This window comes from Schistocerca cancellata, chromosome 5 (assembly GCF_023864275.1).
Source record: "Schistocerca cancellata isolate TAMUIC-IGC-003103 chromosome 5, iqSchCanc2.1, whole genome shotgun sequence".
Taxonomy (NCBI): domain Eukaryota; kingdom Metazoa; phylum Arthropoda; class Insecta; order Orthoptera; family Acrididae; genus Schistocerca; species Schistocerca cancellata.
The window spans coordinates 779630746-779653752 of NC_064630.1; the positions used below are offsets into that span (position 1 = coordinate 779630746).

Genomic DNA, 23007 nt, shown 5'->3' on the forward strand with positions numbered 1-23007 from the left:
TTCCAGACATACCCATCTCCAACCACACCCAGTTTGGCTGTCTTCTGTAGTGGCATTCATCCCATTCCTTGCACTATTGTGATGATGTAGATGTTCCATATACTGTTTGTGTCTGATGCAGCTTTCTCTCATGACCATGTCATCCTCCTGGTATTCTGAATTTGGTACGCACCTCTGAGGTGCACTTCCTGCGGCATCAGGCTGCTGTTGAAGTTGCATATTATGTGCACACATGCTATACTGCTGCAATCTCTTGTGGTGGTAGCCACTGTCAGGTGTTCTGTATTATGTCTGCTCCCAGATTGTGTGGTGCTGGAGGTTTCATGTGGTTGACATTGTTCCGTCTTGTCCATGACCACTGTGGCCATCTCCCTAGGAGGTAGCTGTTTTCCTGGTGCTCTGTATGAGGTACAATCCAGTTAATTATGCCTCTGGTTGCCTGAAATTCATTACCAGAGAAAGGGATTTTTTCTTGTGTCTCTGTAGTAGTTCAAAAGCCTGATTCCATGGCATACGGAGCTGCTATCCTGCACCCCAGTTGATGAGGTTCTCCACCATCTTGATTTCAATAGATTCATTGATGACACTATCCCAGAATCTGGGTCCTGACTCTGTCATAATTCATTGTGTGTTAAAGTTCCAGGCAATGTTTTGCTATTGCTGATTTAAAGACCTGTCATAGTCTGGTATGTCTTTGGTGTTCCTTACATCTTATGTCTACTATTCTGGCTTTTGGCTGACATAAGACGTACTGCATTCACAAGATATATGGTAAATAGCAAATTTTCTTAAACCCAGATCATTCTTAAGCATTCCAAGGAACACCTTGTTGGTTGGGCATAACACACTTTTGATTTTGTGTTTTTTCAGGATTCTGCTGATATTAGTGGTGATAGACCTTGCAAATGGTAGAAAGGCTACCTTCTGGGTCTCTTTTCTTGTTCTTCTTCCATTGCATCAGGTCATCTGGTGGGATGTAACACTTTGCAGGTGTCTGGTTGAATATCCATTGCCCGTAAACACTTGTAAATGTTCTAACTTAGCTGTCAAGCTGCTGGGTCAGAGACTGTCTTGGGTCAATATAAAAGTGTTCTGAGCACTATGTTCTTTTGTTGGTTGTTCAGGGCAAAGGGACTAAGCAGTGAAGTCATCAGTCCCATGTTCTTCTGTGCTGGGTGGAGGCAGCTATCAGCCTGTAGATATAAGTCAGTGTGTGTTGGTTTTTTTTTTTTTTTTTTTTTTTTCCAGAGTCTGGTTTGGTGCAGCTCTCCAGGCTACTCTATCCTGTGAAATCTTCTTCATCTCTGAGTAACTACTGCAATCTACACTCCTGGAAATGGAAAAAAGAACACATTGACACCGGTGTGTCAGACCCACCATACTTGCTCCGGACACTGCAAGAGGGCTGTACAAGCAATGATCACACGCACAGTACAGCGGACACACCAGGAACCGCGGTGTTGGCCGTCGAATGGCGCTAGCTGCGCAGCATTTGTGCACCGCCGCCGTCAGTGTCAGCCAGTTTGCCGTGGCATACGGAGCTCCATCGCAGTCTTTAACACTGGTAGCATGCCGCGACAGTGTGCACATGAACCGTATGTGCAGTTGATGGACTTTGAGCGAGGGCGTATAGTGGGCATGCGGGAGGCCGGGTGGACGTACCGCCGAATTGCTCAACAGGTGGGGCGTGAGGTCTCCACAGTACATCGATGTTGTCGCCAGTGGTCGGCGGAAGGTGCACGTGCCCGTCGACCTGGGACCGGACCGCAGCGACGCACGGATGCACGCCAAGACCGTAGGATCCTACGCAGTGCCGTAGGGGACCGCACCGCCACTTCCCAGCAAATTAGGGACACTGTTGCTCCTGGGGTATCGGCGAGGACCATTCGCAACCGTCTCCAGGAAGCTGGGCTACGGTCCCGCACACCGTTAGGCCGTCTTCCGCTCACGCCCCAACATCGTGCAGCCCGCCTCCAGTGGTGTCGCGACAGGCGTGAATGGAGGGACGAATGGAGACGTGTCGTCTTCAGCGATGAGAGTCGCTTCTGCCTTGGTGCCAATGATGGTCGTATGCGTGTTTGGCGACGTGCAGGTGAGCGCCACAATCAGGACTGCATACGACCGAGGCACACAGGGCCAACACCCGGCATCATGGTGTGGGGAGCAATCTCCTACACTGGCCGTACACCACTGGTGATCGTTGAGGGGACACTGAATAGTGCACGGTACATCCAAACCGTCATCGAACCCATCGTTCTACCATTCCTAGACCGGCAAGGGAACTTGCTGTTCCAACAGGACAATGCACGTCCGCATGTATCCCGTGCCACCCAACGTGCTCTAGAAGGTGTAAGTCAACTACCCTGGCCAGCAAGATCTCCGGATCTGTCCCCCATTGAGCATGTTTGGGACTGGATGAAGCATCGTCTCACGCGGTCTGCACGTCCAGCACGAACGCTGGTCCAACTGAGGCGCCAGGTGGAAATGGCAGGGCAAGCCGTTCCACAGGACTACATCCAGCATCTCTACGATCGTCTCCATGGGAGAATAGCAGCCTGCATTGCTGCGAAAGGTGGATATACACTGTACTAGTGCCGACATTGTGCATGCTCTGTTGCCTGTGTCTATGTGCCTGTGGTTCTGTCAGTGTGATCATGTGATGTATCTGACCCCAGGAATGTGTCAATAAAGTTTCCCCTTCCTGGGACAATGAATTCACGGTGTTCTTATTTCAATTTCCAGGAGTGTACATCCTTCTGAATCTGTTTAGTGTATTCATCTCTTGGTCTACCTCTACATGGCCAAATGTGCCATTTGACTTCCTCTTCACCAAAACATCCAGGACCAGGAGTTGACCACCATTCTCTAGTTCCATGATGGACACAATGTTGAGATGTCTTGAGTTCAGATGGTCCAGCAACTCATTCAGTCTTTTCTATTCACGTGGCCAGATGAAGAACGTATCATCAAAATATCTGAAGAAACATGTTGGCTGGCAGGCAGTAGTTGTTAGGGCCTCATCCTCGAATTTCACTACAGATGGATTTGTCACTACTGAGAAAAGGAGCTACCTATGGCCACTCCTTCAGTCTGCTCATAGAATTGGCCTCCACAGAGGAAGCACGTTGATGTTAAAATATGCTTGAAAAGACACAACAGTGCTCCTTCAGATCTCTCAGTGATCAAATAGATTGTATCCTGATGTAGTACCTTGGTGAACAGACATGCAACATCATAGCTGATCATGTCTGTGTTTGAGATTCACTGGTTTCTAAGATGTTCCATAAAGAGTTATGGATGTGGTGGATGCACCTTCTCATGTATGGTGCTAACATCTTCTTAAGGTAGGTGGCTGTAGGGTAGGTGGCTGCACCAACATTGCCCAAGAATGGATGAAGCAGAGTACACCTCTTTATGGATCTTGTGTAAATCATGTAGTCTGGATGGTACCAATGTCTTAGCTTTCAGTTGCTTGACAGCTTTCTCAAGCCATCCTGTTTACTTAAGAAGAGCCTTGGTTTTCCTGTCCACTCTATCCATGGGGTCATTCTCGAGTAGACTGTAAGCAGTGTCCTCTAAAAGTTGACAGATCTTCTGGTCATAGTCAGTCTTCTGTAGCATGACAGCAGAATTCCCCATGTCTGACAGTAAGACCATTAAGTTATCATCTTCCCACAATGAGGACCATTTTTTCATCTCTTGAGATGTTCATTTTGGGTGACCTGATTATGGTTAATGCCCTGCAGGCATCTCTTTGAATCTCTTAAGCAACACTTGATGGTAGAATGCTGACTACTTGGTCCACAGAGCTGATGAAGCTGGAAATCATAGGTCTCTAGGAGTGCAAAGCTGAGCCTCTTCCTTGGAATGTCAAGGGTGATATGGGGTTAAGAAAACCAAGTATGTACCATACACCTTGTGAATCAGTAGGCCTTACATTGGTCAAACCACCAGACATAAGATGTAAGGAAGACCAAAGACATACCAGACCACTAAATCAGGGGTAGCAGAACATTGCCTAGAACACACTTAGAATTATGAGAAAACCAGGATCCTGGCTCAAACCCCCAGAGCCTGGGATAGCACCATCAACAAATCTGTTTGAAATAAAGATTGCGGACAACCTTATCAACTGGGAAGCAGGGTACCAGCTCAGTATGGCGTGCAATCTGGCTTTAGAAATACTACAGAAAAAAAAGCTCCCTTCTCTGGTAATGAACCTCAGCTGAGAAGGGGCATAGTTAAGAGGTTCAGAACCCATACTATGAGGTGAAAACTACCTCCTCAGGAGACAGCCACAGTGGTCACAGATAAAATAGGGAACACTATCAATCACCTGAAACCTCAGAACCACACAACTTGTGAGCAGACATAATACAGAACATGAGACACTTGATCCCATCACAAGAGATTGCTGCAGTGTGCATTTACATAATACACAACATCAACAGCAGCCTCACGCTGCAGAAAGTGTACCTTGCACACATATACTGAATACAGAATGCCAGAAGGATGATGTGGCCATGACAGAAAGCCACAGTAGTCACAAACAGCTTATGAAATGTCTACAGTGTCACACCAGTGCTACGAACGGGCCTGGTGGGCAAAGATCTAATATGGAGAGCATTGGGATGGCTGCAACAGTGGAAGATAGCCACAATGGATGTGGATGGAGGAAGTAATGCTTGGAGATGTGTACCACCACAAGAAACAGCCACACCAGGCATGGATGCCATAGTGAACACCAGGCACCACCTAGGTATAAATACGGGACTCAGTCAGCAAAGGAGCCAAACTCACAAAACACCTGATAAAGACACCAAGTTACAGCATCAAAATGTCATGTTGGAAAGACAGAGACCACTGGCGGCACACCTGATTCTACATGATGACAATGACTCACTCAGCAAGCTCAGGAAATTGTATCCTACCTTGTCAGAGACAGGAGCATTTGTGAAAGTAGTAATGCTATATGCTAGCTCTACTGTAACTTTTGTGTTGTACCAACCATTTAACTGCCCACTCAAATGAATGGCCACAACTAAACTGTGGCCGAAAGGAGTTCTGACTACCCAGGTGGCAGCATAAGCTACTGAGCACAAAATTCTTGGCTTTAGTGGCAGTTTTATAATTCATGTAATGAACCAGAGTGCAAGAGAGATATAGTGTGAGAGGACATTACCTGGTGATTTAACAACTATGTGTCAATCATATTCTATTCCTCTGAAAGCAGAGAGAGAGAGAGAGAGAGCTGTCTGCGAGCCATGCAGCAGCTGTGCCACCTAAGCGGCCAGCCGAGCAGCGGCCGCTAGACTGGGACTCAGTGCTCATTCGAATGCTAACGTGTACACATGTCTTGCTTGTCAACTTACTCTGTGACTTATATGTATTGTGTCGTTCTGAAATATGTGTGTTAAACTTGATGTTATAACAGAGACCTTCATCAAGATCCAGAAAAGTACCAAGAAAAGGAGAGTGATTTGATGTTAGCCCATTTTCAGAAAATGACTGGCAATGCTATTCAAATGGCAGGCAAAGCAGTTGTGCCATCTATGCTTCAAGGAGGAGCAGTAAGATGAAAACTGGTATTTGCTTTTAAGGATAATTAAAAAAAGCTGAAATCTCTTTGGAAGCTTTCAGTGGCACTGAAAACATAAGGACTACCTTTTATTTCATCAAATGCCACAAAAGCATAAAGATTAGCATTTTTCATCAAGGTGTCAGAATATTACACGAAATTTATCATCCTTTTAACTTTTATCTGAGAATGAGTGATAAATGTATGTATGTATGTACAGGGTGTTCCAAAAATGACCGGTATATTTGAAACGGCAATAAAAACTAAACGAGCAGCGATAGAAATACACCGTTTGTTGCAATATGCTTGGGACAACAGTACATTTTCAGGCAGACAAACTTTCGAAATTACAGTAGTTACAATTTTCAACAACAGATGGCGCTGCAAGTGATGTGAAAGATATAGAAGACAACGCAGTCTGTGGGTGCGCCATTCTGTACGTCGTCTTTCTGCTGTAAGCGTGTGCTGTTCACAACATGCAAGTGTGCTGTAGACAACATGGTTTATTCCTTAGAACAGAGGATTTTTCTGGTGTTGGAATTCCACCGCCTAGAACACAGTGTTGTTGCAACAAGACGAAGTTTTCAACGGAGGTTTAATGTAACCAAAGGGCCGAAAAGCGATACAATAAAGGATCTGTTTGAAAATTTTCAACGGACTGGGAACATGACGGATGAACGTGCTGGAAAGGTAGGGCGACCGCGTATGGCAACCACAGAGGGCAACGCGCAGCTAGTGCAGCAGGTGATCCAACAGCGGCCTCGGGTTTCCGTTCGCCGTGTTGCAGCTGCGGTCCAAATGACGCCAACGTCCACGTATCGTCTCATGCGCCAGAGTTTACACCTCTATCCATACAAAATTCAAACGCGGCAACCCTTCAGTGCCGCTACCATTGCTGCACGAGAGACATTCGCTAACGATATAGTGCACAGGATTGATGACGGCGATATGCATGTGGGCAGCATTTGGTTTACTGACAAAGCTTATTTTTACCTGGACGGCTTCATCTATAAACAGAACTGGCGCATATGGGGAACCGAAAAGCCCCATGTTGCAGTCCCATCGTCCCTGCATCCTCAAAAAGTACTGGTCTGGGCCGCCATTTCTTCCAAAGGAATCATTGGCCCATTTTTCAGATCCGAAACGATTACTGCATCACGCTATCTGGACATTCTTCGTGAATTTGTGGTGGTACAAACTGCCTTAGATGACACTGCGAACACCTCATGGTTTATGCAAGATGGTGCCCGGCCACATCGCACGGCCGGCGTCTTTAATTTCCTGAATGAATATTTCGATGATCGTGTGATTGCTTTGGGCTATCTGAAACATACAGGAGGCGGCGTGGATTGGCCTCCCTATTCGCCAGACATGAACCCCTGTGACTTCTTTCTGTGGGGACACTTGAAAGACCAGGTGTACCACCAGAATCCAGAAACAATTGAACAGCTGAAGCAGTACATCTCATCTGCATGTGAAGCCATTCCGCCAGACACGTTGTCAAAGGTTTCGGGTAATTTCATTCAGAGACTACGCCATATTATTGCTACGCATGGTGGATATGTGGAAAATATCGTACTATAGAGTTTCCCAGACCGCAGCGCCATCTGTTGTTGAAAATTGTAACTACTGTAATTTCGAAAGTTTGTCTGCCTGAAAATGTACTGTTGTCCCAAGCATATTGCAACAAATGGTGTATGTCTATCGCTGCTCGTTTAGTTTTTATTGCCGTTTCAAATATACCGGTCATTTTTGAAACACCCTGTATGTATGTATGAAGACCAAAAACTAGAGTCTGTAATTAATTTTGTTATGTTATTAATATGTTGCTATGGATTCTGGCTGGAAAAAGTATTATGACTAGACAAAGAAGGCTCTGTGAGTGCCACAGCAGAGCAGTGTGTGGAGAGCAGTTGCTATGTTACTCAACAAAGGGCAATGAAGTGACCAAAGACAATAAATATGGACTCCTTCAGAAAGAATTCCGTGGAACATGGAACAGCAGAATTTTTTAATTAATGGCACAGGGAAAGTGAATTTTTTTGAAGAATGTATGAAATAAACAGAAGGTGCTTTTTTTTATACAGGAGAGACATAGACATGTGTAATTAACATAAGAACATTTATGACAAGAAAGCTCTATGAGAGAACAATAACAGTAAAGACTACAATTTTCAAATAAAGTAATTAGCAAAATAAAGTTCCAAAATTTCGTATCCTCAATTCAGCTACAAGAGTAACATCTCAATTTTTTATTTAACTTGAAATAGTTAGTGCAGTTGCAACAGGTTGATAAGCAACTGAAATCTTGTATTCATTTGTTGATTACCCATTCTTGCTCAACACAGTCATTGAAAAAACGGAAATATTACTCAGCAGGCAGGTAAGATACAACAAAGTGGTGCAAAGGAGAAACCAAGTAATAGCGTGCCTTTGCAAAGGCTGAATAATCAGTTGCAGTGTTGGCTGTTGGCAGAAGAGACAGCTGTGAGCGACAGATTGTGTAACAGCAACACCAGGTAGCAGTAATGCCTCTGTAAAAGGTGGTAGGCCCACTAACAAGTGACTGAATGAATGAAGTTTTAATCATTTATCATGTTAGTGATGTGATAAAGGTAAAGCTAAAAGAATTAACTTTTGTTGACTGTTGTAATTTTAGTTACTAGGATCTCTGAAAGCCTTGAGCATACTTAATTTCTGAGACACTGTTGTGATTTTAAAAGTTGGTTTGAATGTGGATCACTGTCTTGAGAAACTACATTTGGAATTTGATGGTTTTTATCTTTTCATAATCATTGGTCTCCTGGTAGTTCAGTGAGTTCAGACAAAAGAAAGAGAAAGAGAGAGAGAGTGTGCAACAGCCACTACTAAAAATATATTTTGTGTTTATGAGATGACTGGTGCACCTGACAGAAGATCGAATATATTCTTGGGACTCAATCATCACATGTAGAATATCTGAAAACTGTTCATACTTCATGTGAATCTTCAGAAATTGGCTAGTAATTGTATTGCATTTGATGGAAAATTCTGGCCCTCATTAAATATTTAAATCCAAGAAGCACAGTGTATAAGTCACTAAAAGAAACAGCTGTGCTTTCAGTGCCTGAAGCAAGTACTGAAAGCAGTATACTCATACAGATGTGCTTTCAATTTTGAAGCGAACAGTAAAATGTTCTCAGTGCATTTTAAAAGCGTCATGTGATTTAAAATGCAGTTGAACATATGTTTGACTGTACAAAAGTGTGGTGGCCAAAATTTCAATTACTCTCCATGTTACTCCAGAGCCCATCATGTTACAGAATGTACAGTATAGCTCATAAAAGTTAAGAACAGTTGTAATTGTGAGTGTAATTGGCACTCCAAAGCACGCATGCCATAAAAAGACACAAGAAACTCTGCCCTTGTCATTCATTGGATTTCAGATGTGGAAAAGGCACTTGAAGTGATGACATGAAGTCAAGTGTGGAATGAAAGTAAGAAATACGTTAATATCATAGCATTTCATATGGAGACTTTGTAGTTAGGTGACAGTCGACAGACTAAAAGGCAACTGCACAACTGCAGGTTTCAGATTGTATCCTACTTTTGCTAATTGTGTTTTTGTTTTACTGAAGTAATTTGTTTAATCTATAGAAATACGAAAATTACAGAATGCACACTTCTTAGTTCATAATATTTTTTCTCTCAAAAGAGCAACAGCATTTTTTTTTTACTGCCTAATATTCTATTCCACAGCTACGACCATCTTCATTCTGCAAGGAAAGGAGTCCCTACAATGAAATTTCTTCCATTCCATTGTTGCAACGGATACAGCAACCAGTGTTAGATTTGAAGACTGAATTTTTATCTCTATAAGATGAGCAATAAATATCTCATTTTCTGCCACATCCTCCCAGGCTGTTAAGGTAACTTCTCAAAGTTTACTGTGGGTTCTTGGTGTGGGATGAGGCCAGTTGCTTTGCATCATCTGTTTCATCTCTGCCCATACATTTTCAATGGGGCTGAGATCTGGCATGGGAGGTCAGTCAAGAGGAGAAATCTCATTCCATTCAGCAACAAACTGCTCCTGCATCTTAGCTAAGTTCTGTCTTGTAAGACTGATCCTGCTAGGAACAAAAAATTCCTCAGAATAATAATTGCCATATTGACAACATTACAAATAATATGAATATACTGTGCAACAAGGTAGGTGTAATCTTTTCCCTTTTGTATTTTTCTTTTGTCCAATTTTTTTCATATATCTTCAATAGTGTTATTTTTATGACATGGGCACAGTACCAAACATCTTGAACATTAACTCAGGGCTTAGGCAACTTAACTCTTTTATCTGTTATATTCTTTTTGTTAATTAGAACTCATAAGTATAATTAGGTTACCTAATTTTTACTAAAAATTACAAATACCAGTTAAGTAGAAGTTCATTATCATTGTTCATGTGTAAACATATAACTGATTGTTAACTTACTGATAAAGTAAATAAAAAGTACTTATAAATAAATGAAGTATCCATACCGCTAATGTTGGAAATATGTCAGCAACTTTTACACTCATTTACTTTCAAAGCAATTAGCATTCACAGTTAAAACATTGTTCCTGAAATAGAATATTCACAAACTAGTCAGCATAATTCAATAAAAGTTACTGTTCTCTCTAAAACTATACATTTAGAAGAATCTTCCTTAACTATTCATTCGTTCAGAAACAAATTTTTAATTGTAACTTGTAAAACTGCAGTCAACAATAGATAAATGTAGTTCTAATTATTGTTATTTTGTAGAAAAGAGGCTGTTGGAAGCCATTTCAGTCAGTCTGCAGAAGGTTGCAATATGAGCAAGGCCTGTGACCAAAATTACTGCACGATGCATGCAGACAAGTTAGCAAAAATTACATCTAGTGTAATGTGCCAAGTTTTATCTGAATTTCATATCCAAGAGATCATTCTGCAATTTAGTTAGTGTTTCTGATGATTAATTGGACAGTAAATGTGTAAGTATTATTATGGACTTTGTCAGACTTCAATAATGATCATCTACACTGATAATAGTAGGCGATAATAGGATCAAACTGTAAACTGTGATATTATCTCCAAATTATACTTACTCTGCACATAATTTTCATTTTGATATGACTATCTACTTGGAAGGACAGTGTAATTGGTGAATGTGTTAATGATTTACTTGCCACACATTAATTCTTGTGAAGACATATGTCTGTGTTAGGTTACTGCACTTGAAAAATCATGATTACAAAAGTATATCAACTGAGTGCAGCATGTAATTAACAGTTTATCTGTGCATAAGTTATGAGAGACAATCTGGTCATAAGGCACTAGTTATTTAACATCAAAGAGCAATTAAAGTGTTTTGGACTGTAAACCTGGTGTGGAGCCATATCATTTAAAATAGCTTACTTTTGACAATCACTTTTGAGCCAGATTTTACAGAATCACAGCTACCAGAGGCATATTAGAACAGGTAAATAAGGTTATGTTACAACAGGGCAGCAAAATTTTGGCTGTCTATCCCATGAGGCATCTCAAGCCCATGGGAGCTCATCTAGTCCCAAACTGCCACAGACGAACAGTCACTGCGAGATGACTGTGCCCCAGACTCTGATGCAGTCAAATTCCCTTCTTCCACAAGAGCAATATGGTCACAAATAGCCTGTTGATCTACATCTACATCTACATCTACACCTACATCATTACTCTGCAATTCACATTTAAGTCCTTGGCAGAGGGTTCATCAAACCACAATCAAACTATCTCTCTACCATTCCACTCCCAAACAGCGCGCGGGAAAAACAAACACCTAAACCTTTCTGTTCGAGCTCTGATTTCTCTTATTTTATTTTGATGATGATGAGACATGGCTCATGGATTAAGTGACTGGACTCAAAGAAAGTGGTTCAGTGCCCAGTGACAATAAATGGTTCAATGTCAGATTCTTGAACCACTTTCAAGAATCTTACATTGAACCATGTACTGACATTGGGTATTATAAAAAAATGGTGCAATGACCCACACAACTTGCACATTAGATTGTCAGTCAGTGCAGCAGAATACTGCCATAACATATAATGTATAATGTAATAAATTATTTGAGAATAACATCCCCCTTTGGATATGGTGGTTGTAAAGGAAATTAAACAGTTTTGGCTCTCTAAATGTTTCCATTTAAGATATAGGTCCCCTTAAAAAAAAAAAAATTCAGGGTCAAGTGTCATCATGTTGGAGTTCTTTACTATTTTCAGTGAGAGATTTAGTGCAATAATTAGAGCAATTCTTCTTTTGTGTGTTCTTAATGTTAGTTGGAAAAAGGCATGTTGTACTTCTTTCATGTCAGAGCTGTGCCGGACTTTCACTCTGGCTGTTATTTACTGCAACTACTATTATGCTGTCAAGGGCATATGCAGCAGATATAATAGCTAAAATAGTTATTGTATTTCACAAAACACATCATTTACAAGTCAAATATACTTTAATGATTTAATATGAAAAAAGAGGACACAAAATCACCACTCAAAAACACAGTTTCTTTTCAACCTTCTGCCAAAAAATGTAGATAAAAGTTTTTATTCCGTCTCACCTATCCACAGTATAAGTACAAGAAAAAGGTATATGAGCCAAACATGACTAATAGCATACAGGAATAAGACCTTCAGTAAATCTGGGAGAAAGTATGGGTGGAATGCTTGCAGATCTAGACAGCCTGTGATATTGTGCTATTACACCTAACCTGATGCAGTATGATGGAAGCATGCACAGATCTTTGTGTAAAGCCCACATTTCTTTTGTTTGTACACTCTGATTATATTTGTCAGAATCTCTTTGCAGCATCTGTAACAAGGACATAAATATGAGAGAACTTGGGTGTATTCACAAAATTATAATGCATTATTTCACAATTTCTTGCACTTACCATACTTTTTATGTGGAAAAGTTAGTATTTGCTGCATCTGTAACAAGGACATCAATATGAGAGAACTTGGGTGTATTCACAAAATTATAATGCATTATTTCACAATTTCTTGCACTTACCATACTTTTTATGTGGAAAAGTTAGTATTCACTGTCAACAGGTGTGGGTTCAGTGTCAACTGCAATCTCTTCATAGTCCTTTTCAAGAGCAGCCAGGTCTTCACGGGCTTCAGAGAATTCCATTTCTTCCATACCCTCTCGTGTGTACCAATGTACAAAGGCACGTTTTTCGTACATCAAGTCAAATTTTCTGTCAAGTTTCTCCCATGCTTCTTGAATGGCTGTTGTGTTGCTTAGCATTGACACTGCACGATGCACTTTAGCCAAATCCCCACCAGGCACTTCAGTTGGGGGCTGGTAGTTTATTCCAACCTTGCAAAGCAAACAAAAGTATATTTATTAATGAGTCCTTTTGAGTAAAATTAATCATTTATATTGTGACCTAATCATTGAAGTTTACAAGGTTTTAGAGTTTTTCATTTTGTGCATGTTACTGGAGGAAAATGATGTAAAAAGACTTCATTGTGATCCCAGGCAATTAATATAAATATGGCCACAAAATAGGATAACAATATGGTGAACATAAAAATGAAGAACACAATGACAAAATTTGAATTCAATTGCTATGATATGAAGTTAGAGACAGTTTTCATTATTGCTTGTAAAGCTTTATTTCTCTCATTGTAGAACACTGGTTTGCCAAGTACAGGACAGTATACCATTCCAATCTAAATGTATGATGTACTGCAATGTGGATGGTTAATTTTTTAAACTAATGCAGTACCGGAGAGCATTAAGGACAAATTATTTAAGATCCGGAGTAAATGAGCATATAGATGATATAATTTTGGGTGACCAAGCAGGTTAATGGTCTCACCAACAATACAAAAATATAAGATGCTTCAATAATGACCTAACTTTGAAGCTGTATACAAATTTATTGTGATGACTCACAGAGCTGGAAAATGTTTTGTGCTTCAATAATGACTTTATGTAGCAGTTGCATCTAAATTTATTGCAATAAATCCCAGATCTGAAAAACTTTTTAATCACACATGTAGATGAGGATGTAACATTTCAACAAGTTTGCACACTGCCACAATGCCTTAATAAAGTCAATGGTCTGTCAGTGATCGATTACCAAATTGGTGAATACACTGAGCTGTGTCAGTTGCATCCCTACCTTGTTCACATCACTTGACACTTTTTGATTTTAACTTCAGGGATTCATGAAGAAAGAATTTTCACACAGTCATTACCAGTTATGCTTACTGAAATCAACAATAATCTACACTGCAGATGTACACCAGACATAGTGTAGCGGGTTTGGTAATGAACTGAGTTGAGGTGGGATATGTGGAGATTTACTAATGAAAGTCTTACTGAACTTTGAGTAAACCCATGCAGTTTGCTAAAGGATAATATATGGGGCAAGCTTCATATCACCAAAGTATAACTGTATACAACTGCAAATTTATGAACTACTTAGCGAGACATGCTGTACTTTGCATAAAAATGGAACTGTCAACCTGGTTGGATACTCAAAAATACTTTGGCTAACTTGAAAAACACAAGACATGATGTGTTTTCTTATTTAGCTTCATGAAGTGGAAATAAAAGATATGGCAACATCATATCCAACAAATGAGCAAAGATTTCTCGGGTTGTGATTCTATTAAAAGTACAGTTTACAAAATAGAAGTAAATATGTTGTGTGATCAACATTGAATATGATACTGACTGAAATGAAAGTCAAAATAAAGTATAAAAGGTTATGAGATCTCATTAATTCATTCATCTCTTTACACAGATTACATCAAAGGGATCCTTAAGGGATATCAAATGAATCAAAAGATACATTTACAAAAGAGAAGCATCTCTTTAAGTTTCTAAATCTGTCAAGGTATTAAGAATAAATTATCATTATATTTCTTAATACTAAATGTGTTTGTGCCAGATAAATTTAACTTAATAAATTATAAGAAAATATGCCAGTCTGTAAATAGCTGCTTCAGTTATATCAAATAGCTGTTGTTAATCTTCTACTGGTAGCTTCGCTCTTATGTGATTACTTTCATACCTTCAAAAGTGAATAGTTACATACGTGTGTAACAGATACCTATTTACAATAAACTACTATCTCTCATGCAGCTATAGAAACAATTCCAACTGCCTTTAGCTAAAGGAATTTCCAATTCTTCAAACTAGATAATTTGTAAGAATGGTCCATGAGGTGCAATTTTAATTTTGTTTTGAATTATCAGGCCCCCTAATTCCTTGTTTTATGTTACATGGTAACCTACTGAATGCCTATGCACCAGAACACACAAATCCACTCTGAACCATAGTCAAGGAAGCAATGTCCACATGAAAATTATTTGTGTGTCTTGTATTGTGATTGTGAAAATCATAGTTCAGCTGCATTTGATTTTACAATCAGCAACAAAAACCATTAAGGAGTAGATGTACCGGAAAGTTAGTGGAAGAGTTCCAAGCTCATTAAAGAGGCCTCTGCAAGTTGTTCAGCTATCCACTTTACACAGTACCGGTACACTTAAAGTTGAATAAACGCTTGATTTATTTAAGCTGTATTACCCATAGGTTTACTTTATAAAAGCACAGGGACTGAAAATATGTAAATTAAATCAACATCCTTGTATACAGGTCTGCACATTCATTCAGAGATGATTCTAACACCTAAATGTGCCAAAATGAGCTCCTTTAGTAATTTATGCATATGATGATTAACTTTTAATGTGTTGTCCAATTGTGCCCATAAAACTGTTTAATTTTCTGTGTGATCATTAAGTCATATTCATGATACTAGTGGGACTTCTTTACATGTATGAAGCTGCATAATAAGTCTATCTTAGGTTAAGACAAACTGTTTGGTGTTATCAAGTCAGAAGCCTATTCACTTACCATTGAGACTGTTTAGTAAACCTGATTTTGGACCCTTGATTAGTATATTTGTGACACCGGCAAACATTACTTTAAAGTCATTTGAAAACCATTTATGTATGTTAATAATGAGAGCAGATCCAATACCAACTCTTGTGTGACTCCACATGTTACGTTTCCCACTTTGAGGTTAGTTTGTTTCCTGTAATACAGTCTGCAAATGTGACACATTATTTTCTGTAATCAAAGTAAGATCTCTGTCCATGGCAGTAAGGATGTCATAAATGCCATTAATATTTTGCTTAGCCAAGTAAAGTTTTGTTCTCAACACAATCAAAAGCTTTGGGAAGATCATAAAATATTTCAGCAGGATAATTTATCTTGTTTAGTTCTGCCAGAACTTCATTTGTGAGGCTTTGTATGGCATTCTCCGTAGATAAGGCAGTTAACAAATTCAGCTCGGGAATCAGAGTTGGTACCACATTGTGGCGATGCACTACTGTGTGTATGTACCTGCCATCCGTCTATTGCAACATTCAGCAGCAGATGACATGTTGCTCAATGTCAGATTGGGACACGAGCAAAAGTGGACCCAAGAGTTGGAATCTCTCTCTGCCATGCATTTCTTTGCTGCAGTTTGGGATTTTTCCAGAAAGGAACTTCCCACATCGATGCTGGGTGACTCGCATATTTGTTCAAACAAGATAATATTTACTGAATCCTAATTCCAGAGCAATTTGTATTAGAAGAATGAACATTTGACAGTTTGCCATAACAATGATCCAAATAGGTAAGAGTGAAGTGAAGACAATGCTGGTGAGTCAGAACTGCACGCTTGGGCCAAACTGTAATTGCTGACATATGGAAGCATTATCAAGAGATAGTGGCAGAGTGCTTAAAGACCAAGTTTTGTTATTGATCCTTATGCACTGCCAAGCAGCTTCATTTTTGCAGCTCTCTGCTTCACAGAATCCCAAATGTTAATGTCTAAGGTCTGACGGACCCTGTCGGTCTTGCCACTCAGATGATCAAAGGAGTGCACATGTGCACTGCCCTTCCAGTACTAATCAGTCATTTCCTTCCCTATGGTAGTGAGAGGATTTAATCACGTTGCCTTGCTCACATTGTAATTATTATAGAGTAAATTCATACATGGCTTGTCCTTTTATCTGTCTGTCTGCTGTGTGTCTCACTTATGTTACAGTATTAGTCTGTAAATGTACCCTTGCAGATGGTGTGCCATTTTCCTCACCTCTGTAGTGAGAATATTTAATTGTATTGCTTGTGTTGTGCATGATTCAGCTTAGAGTAAATTCATGCATGGTCACTTTGCCCACCTCCTTTAGTATTACGAGTGCATGATAGTGTTTTGTTTTCATAATGATAATGCTTGTGACCAGTCTGATTGTAACTATGTGTTGGTGTATTTATCATACAGTACATAGATCACCACAAGCTTGTTCACAACCTATAGATTGCTTAGTGCCTTATCAATGGGTTTGCCTGTAATAAACAGTGCCCACACCTCAAACTGTGAGCAGCAACTGTGTGTCACCACCATGAGTTACTCATGGTTTGGCATCTGCCCTTTTTAAGCCAAGTACAGGCAGCCCCATATAACCATGCATATGCTTATATGGACACATTAAAGCGAGTATTTAGTTTCACTTTGGTGTGCACACCAGATCCAGTTCCATGTGAATAATAGTATCCATGAGAAGAGAAGTAGTGTTTTTTTTTTTTTTTTTTTTTTTTTTTTTTTTTTTTTTTTTTTTTTTTTTTTTTTGTACAGCTCAAGTTCTCAAGTTAATACATTATCCTATGTAATCCTACTTTCTATACTACTATATAGAGACAAGGGTAATTTAATATTGTTACCAAAAACCTCGAAAATTTCTAAGACAAGTTGTAGTTTAACACTGTTTCTAAAAACCTTGAAAAGTTCTTGAGTCATTTACTTCAGATTTTTACACGATACTCTAATAAATGTTTGGACAGACATAGGCTACACATTTTAAAATACATATGGTATATAAATATATCTACATTACATAAATGGGAAAGGTTGTTAACAACAATCTTGAAGTTACTTAAATTACTTAATTTTTTTACACATTATCCTAATAAAAATACAGTTGGACATATGCTGCTTTTTAGAAAATATATGTAGTTAGTAAAATTCTTTATTGATTTACTTCAAATATTTGCATTTATATGGTGCACAAAAAAATCTATATCTATACTAGTATATAAAAATAAGTTATCGTTTAACATTGCTAAAATTGATAATCCTGTATTTGCACTATACTGCAAAAAACTTTCAGATGGAAATAAGCAACATACTATTTAAATATGTATGGTATATAAATATATATGTAATACATAAAAGGAAAATGTTGTTATCAAAAATCTCAAAAAGTTGTTGAACAATTTATTTGAAATTTTTACACGATGCTCTCATAAAAATTTGGACAGACATAGGCTCTGTGTATGTTTAGGTAGTACATAAAGAGCAAACATTATCAGAAAGCTCAAAAAGTTCTTGGCTGTTTTACTTCAAATTTTTAGACAATTCTCTAAGAAACATTTATATGAACATAAGCTACATATATTTTAATGTATATGGTACATAAATATGTATGTAATCCATAAATGGGAAACATTGGTAGTAAAAATCTTGAGAAGTTTTTCACCAATTTATTTCTTACTAGCTGACCCGGCGAACTTCGTACCGCCTAACAGTCAATGAATGTCGTGTTACCTTTTAGCTGAACTAATTTAGGCTTTGATGAACGTAATACAATGATACAAAATAATATTAATATAGATAGAAATATAAAAGTATTTTATTTTGATGAATGATGATGAATACATACAGAATGAGAATAAAAATTAAAAAAATAATAATAATTAAGTATTTCAAACACATGTCAGAAAAAAATCATTGAAAACTATGTTGTGCAGGTTGGGATGCACTCTGATTAATTCATTAATCGGATTTTCATTCAAGCACCTTGTGGTAAACGACATTCTTTGTTTTTTGGTCAGGCGCAAGAACAAATAATGCGGATGGTTTGCCGACACGTGAGCATGCCACGTACAATTGACCATGAGAAAAACACACATTTTCTAGATTGAGGCCACAAATAGTCAAGGATTGGCCCTGTGATTTGTTGATCGCCATGGCGAAGGCAAGACGAATCGGGAATTGAATTCGTTTAATCTCAAAGGGCATATCTGTTGGGATCATTGGAATCCTTGGAATAAGAACTTCCTCATCTTTAAATTTTCCTTTAAGTATCGACACATGAATCACATTGCTCATCAGTTTTCTTATCACCAAACGTGTTCCATTGCACAGTTTTGGTTGGTTTAAATTTCTAAGCATGATGACTACCGAGCCAACCTTCAGTTGTAAATTGTGCGGTGGTAAACCAGGCACATCCAAGGAGTTCAAAAATTCGGTTGGATAATTAGTGGCTTCTTCTTCGTTTGTTACACAGTCGATAGATTTGAATGAATACAGAGTACCTACGATTTGATTTTGAATTATAAAATTGAGGTCATCTACATCTTTATTTTTAGCCGCCAAAATTGCTCGTCCACTTAACAATTTAGTATTTTTGTGGTTAGCAATGATATCCAGAAATACTTTGTTGATAAGCTCGTCTTTTGATGAGACGAAATTGCAAAAATTTGGAGGAAATGAAATCAAACCGCTCGATTCGTCAACAGGAACACGGCCATTACCGATAGTCAGCAATTGCTTCGAGAAATCATCAGCAGATAGATCGTTCAACAATGCAACTCTCATATTTACAGACAGTTGAAGTTTGTTTACATATCGCCACAGATTTGATGCTTTGAGGCAAGCATTTATTTCGTCGGCAGCAGTAGATCTTGGAATTACTGGTAGTGTTTGTCGGAAATCGCCAGATTTCTGAACGCACGCGTAATATTTTTCAATCTTTTTTTTAAAAAAAATACACATAATAGTTTATTCATCCATTTTAAATAGTTTATGAACGCATGCATAAATGTCAATCATTACTTACAGATTTTGACAAAAAAATTTGACAGCTCCGAAACTAAAGAACTTTTAGGGAAAATAACGCATTTTTCCAGTATTTTCATTATTTTTAAGATGTATTCTGCTATTCGGGGCGGAGACAAATCCAACAAATCAAAAACCATGAAAATTTTTATTCGTCAATTTTTCATTATTTTTAAGATGTATTTTGCTATTCGGGGCAGAGACAAATCCAACAAATCAAAAACCATGAAAATTGGTCCAGCAGATCTCGAGTTATAAGTGTTGTAACAAACCCGACTTTGTTTTATGAAAATTTTTATTCGTCAATTTTTCATTATTTTTAAAATGTATTCTGCTATTCGGGGTGGAGACAAATCCAACAAATCAAAAACCATGAAAATTGGTCCAGCAGATCTCGAGTTATAAGTGTTGTAACAAACCCGACTTTGTTTTATATATATAGATTTTCACATGGCACTCTAATAAATTTTTGGGTGGACATAGGCTACCTATTTTTTAAATATATATGGAAAATGAATAAATAAGTAAGACATTGGGGAAATGATGCTAGCAGAAATCTAGAAAAGTTCATGACCAATTTATTTCAGATTTTTACCTGATGCTCTAATAGGCATTCAGACAAACATTGGCTGTACACTTTTTAAATATATATAAGTACATGAAACAATGTTAGCAAAAATCATGAATAGTTCTGACCTTTTTATGTCATATTGTTACATGATACTCCACACTAACATTCAGATGGACACTGACTACATAAAGGGTGTTTCAAAAAGAATATATGTATTACAAAGCGTTGTTGTTGTATCCGGATCCTGCTCCAGCTACTGCCAGGTCTAGGTGCTGATGAGACCTCTCCATTGGCTCGGTCCTCCCACCACTTTTCTTCCTCCAATTGCTGCCAGGTCACACCTCTCCTTTCCACCGATATTCTCACTCCTGTTATCGAATGTGTTCTTGGGTGCTGTTTAGGTCTTTTTGATCCATCTTTAGTTCTTCCATAATTTTGGGAGGTCTCTGCCCATGCATCCTCTTAAGATACCTGTGCCATCTTAATTTTTTTTTTATTTCTTCTCTCATACTTTCTTGTTTAAGGTCCTTTAAAAATATCTACATTCCTTACTCTGTCCATTCTTGTTTTTCCCTTAACTTCTCTGAGGAATTTCATTTCCCCTACTTGCAGTCTGTTCCAGTCCCTTTCTGCCATTGTCCATGTTTCTCCTCCATAGGTGACAATAGGGAAGTAATAATTCTTAGACATAAGGAACTTTGGTTTTTCTGAAACTTACTTATTCCAAATCAGGTGTTTTGTTGTTTGGTAGAAATTGCTTCCCTCCTGTAACCTCCCATTACTTTCGTTGGTTATTCTTCCATCACTAGATATTTCACTCCCTAAATAAGTGAAACTGTCTACCACTTTGAGGGGTTCTCCATTCAAAGTAATATTCTTGTTGATCCCTTTGTCTCTTCCAAATACCATTACTTCATTCTTATCTTCATTTATTTTTAATCCATACCTTTTCATTACTTCCTTCCACAGATGAAGTTGTAGCTGTACATCTACCTTTTTATCATCCATGTTACCATATCATCTGCAAAAATCATCTTTGTCTTTTTCTGTTAGTATATCTTTAACTGCCCTATTCATTCCCTCCATCACAACATTAAAAAGTGCAGGAGGTAGAATACTTCCTTATTTCAGTCCTTGTCTTATTTTGAAGTATTCAGAGTTTCCCAATGGTGTTCTAATTCTACAATTGGGCCCTCTGTACATTGTCTGTATTACATTAATGTATCCACCTTCTATACCTATCTTCTTCATTTCTTCCCAGATTATTTCCCTGTTAACCGAGTCATATGCCTTTTCGATGTCTATAAAAACCATTATCACCCTTTTGTTATACTCCCAACTTTTTTCTATCGGTTGACAGATAGAAAATATCAGGTTGATCATGCTTCTTGCTTTCCTAAACTGATGCTGTTCTTCACTCAGCTCCTTTTCTGTCTTTTCACTTATTCGATTTAGTAAAATTCTATCAAAAATCTTGGCTGTATGACTCATAAGGGTTATTCCTCTGTGGTTTTTACAAAGTATTTTATTACATTTTTTGAAGATAGGAACAATGTCTCCTCCAATCGTCTCCACACACTTGACAATACTCTGTACAGCCGCTGCATTTCCACTAGACCTGCTGCTCTTATCACGTCCACTGATACTTAATCAGGTCCTGTGGCTTTCCCCCCATTCATGTTCTTCACAGTTATTTCCATTGCTTCCCATGCAATTTGTCCTAATTCTGCTTCTCAACTTCTCTCAGTTTATCCATTATTTGTTATTTAAAATGTTATCTCCAGAGATCTTTTATATTCCCTGAATCTTGAATCACAGTACCATCCTCTGTTTCTATCTTTACTGGTACTTCAGAAGCCTTTCTTTTATTTTTCATCATTTTATAGAACGTTTTCTTATTGCTTTAGACATCTTCTTCAAGTATTTTTGTAAGCTCTTCCCATGACTTTTTCTTTGTTGTTTCCACTATTTCTTTGCACTTCTTCTTTTCCTCTATATATCTTTTATGATCCTCGTCATTTTTAATTTTCCACCACTTTCTCCACACTCCATTTTTTCTTATAACTGCTTGCATTGTGGTATCATCCCACCAAATTGTCCTGTCTTACATTTCCTTTCCAGATGTTCTACCACATACTTTTTGTGCTGCTTCAACTAAAGTGTCTTTGAATAAACTCCATTCTTTTTCTACATCACAGAAAACTTCTTTTGGAAATTTTTGTGTGATTAATTCTCTATACTTTTCAGCACTTTCACTCTCCTTCAGTTTTCAATCCCATATCCTCATCACTTTCTTCTGTTTTCTATGTTTCACACACTGATTCATTTTCCCTTGTCCCACCAGTAATCTATGGTCTCCATCTGCACTCACACTTGGAATTACCTTCACATTTGTTACTATCTCTCCCCATTCCCTATCTACTAGAATATAATCAATCACAATCTTGGTTCTTCCATCCCAATTGTATCTGGTGATAACATGACTTTCTCTCTTCGTAAACTAGCTGTTTGCTATTTTCATTCCATTCCACTGGCACAAATCCAGGAGTCTTTCTCCTCCTTCATTTCTGCTTCCATATCCAAAACATCCCAATACATGCTCAAATCTCTTCTGTCCTTGCCTACCTGTGCATTAAAATCACCCATTACTATATACAAATATACATATTACAAAGTATTATGCTGTTAAAACTATCTATTGCTGTGTCACTGTTTGGTTACTGGAGGAACAAATACATTTTTTACTTAATATTCATTGCCACTAGATGTTGATTGCCTTCTGTTTGCTTTGTTTCCATTACTTGTTGCAAAATGGCTACTTTGCGGGAGAAATCATTTTGTGTTCCCAAATTTGTGAAGTGTAATTCCGAACGGGTGGAACATTTGCAGATGGTATCAACAGTTTGTAGAAACAGGATGGG

The 23007-nt window shown here is 38.4% G+C and overlaps 1 protein-coding gene across 1 annotated transcript in view; it reads right to left on the bottom strand.

Moving 5' to 3' along the window:
• Positions 1–12206: 12206 nt before the first annotated feature.
• LOC126187711 (tubulin alpha-8 chain-like) overlaps positions 12207–23007 on the bottom strand; it is a 49781-nt gene continuing 38980 nt past the window's right edge. The window contains exons 5-6 of the mRNA XM_049928957.1: positions 12621–12932; positions 12207–12419 (exon numbers count right to left, since the gene is read on the bottom strand). Of these exons, the coding sequence (XP_049784914.1) occupies positions 12642–12932 (291 nt within the window). The 3' untranslated portion in view covers positions 12207–12419; positions 12621–12641. The remainder of the gene's footprint in view (positions 12420–12620; positions 12933–23007) is intronic.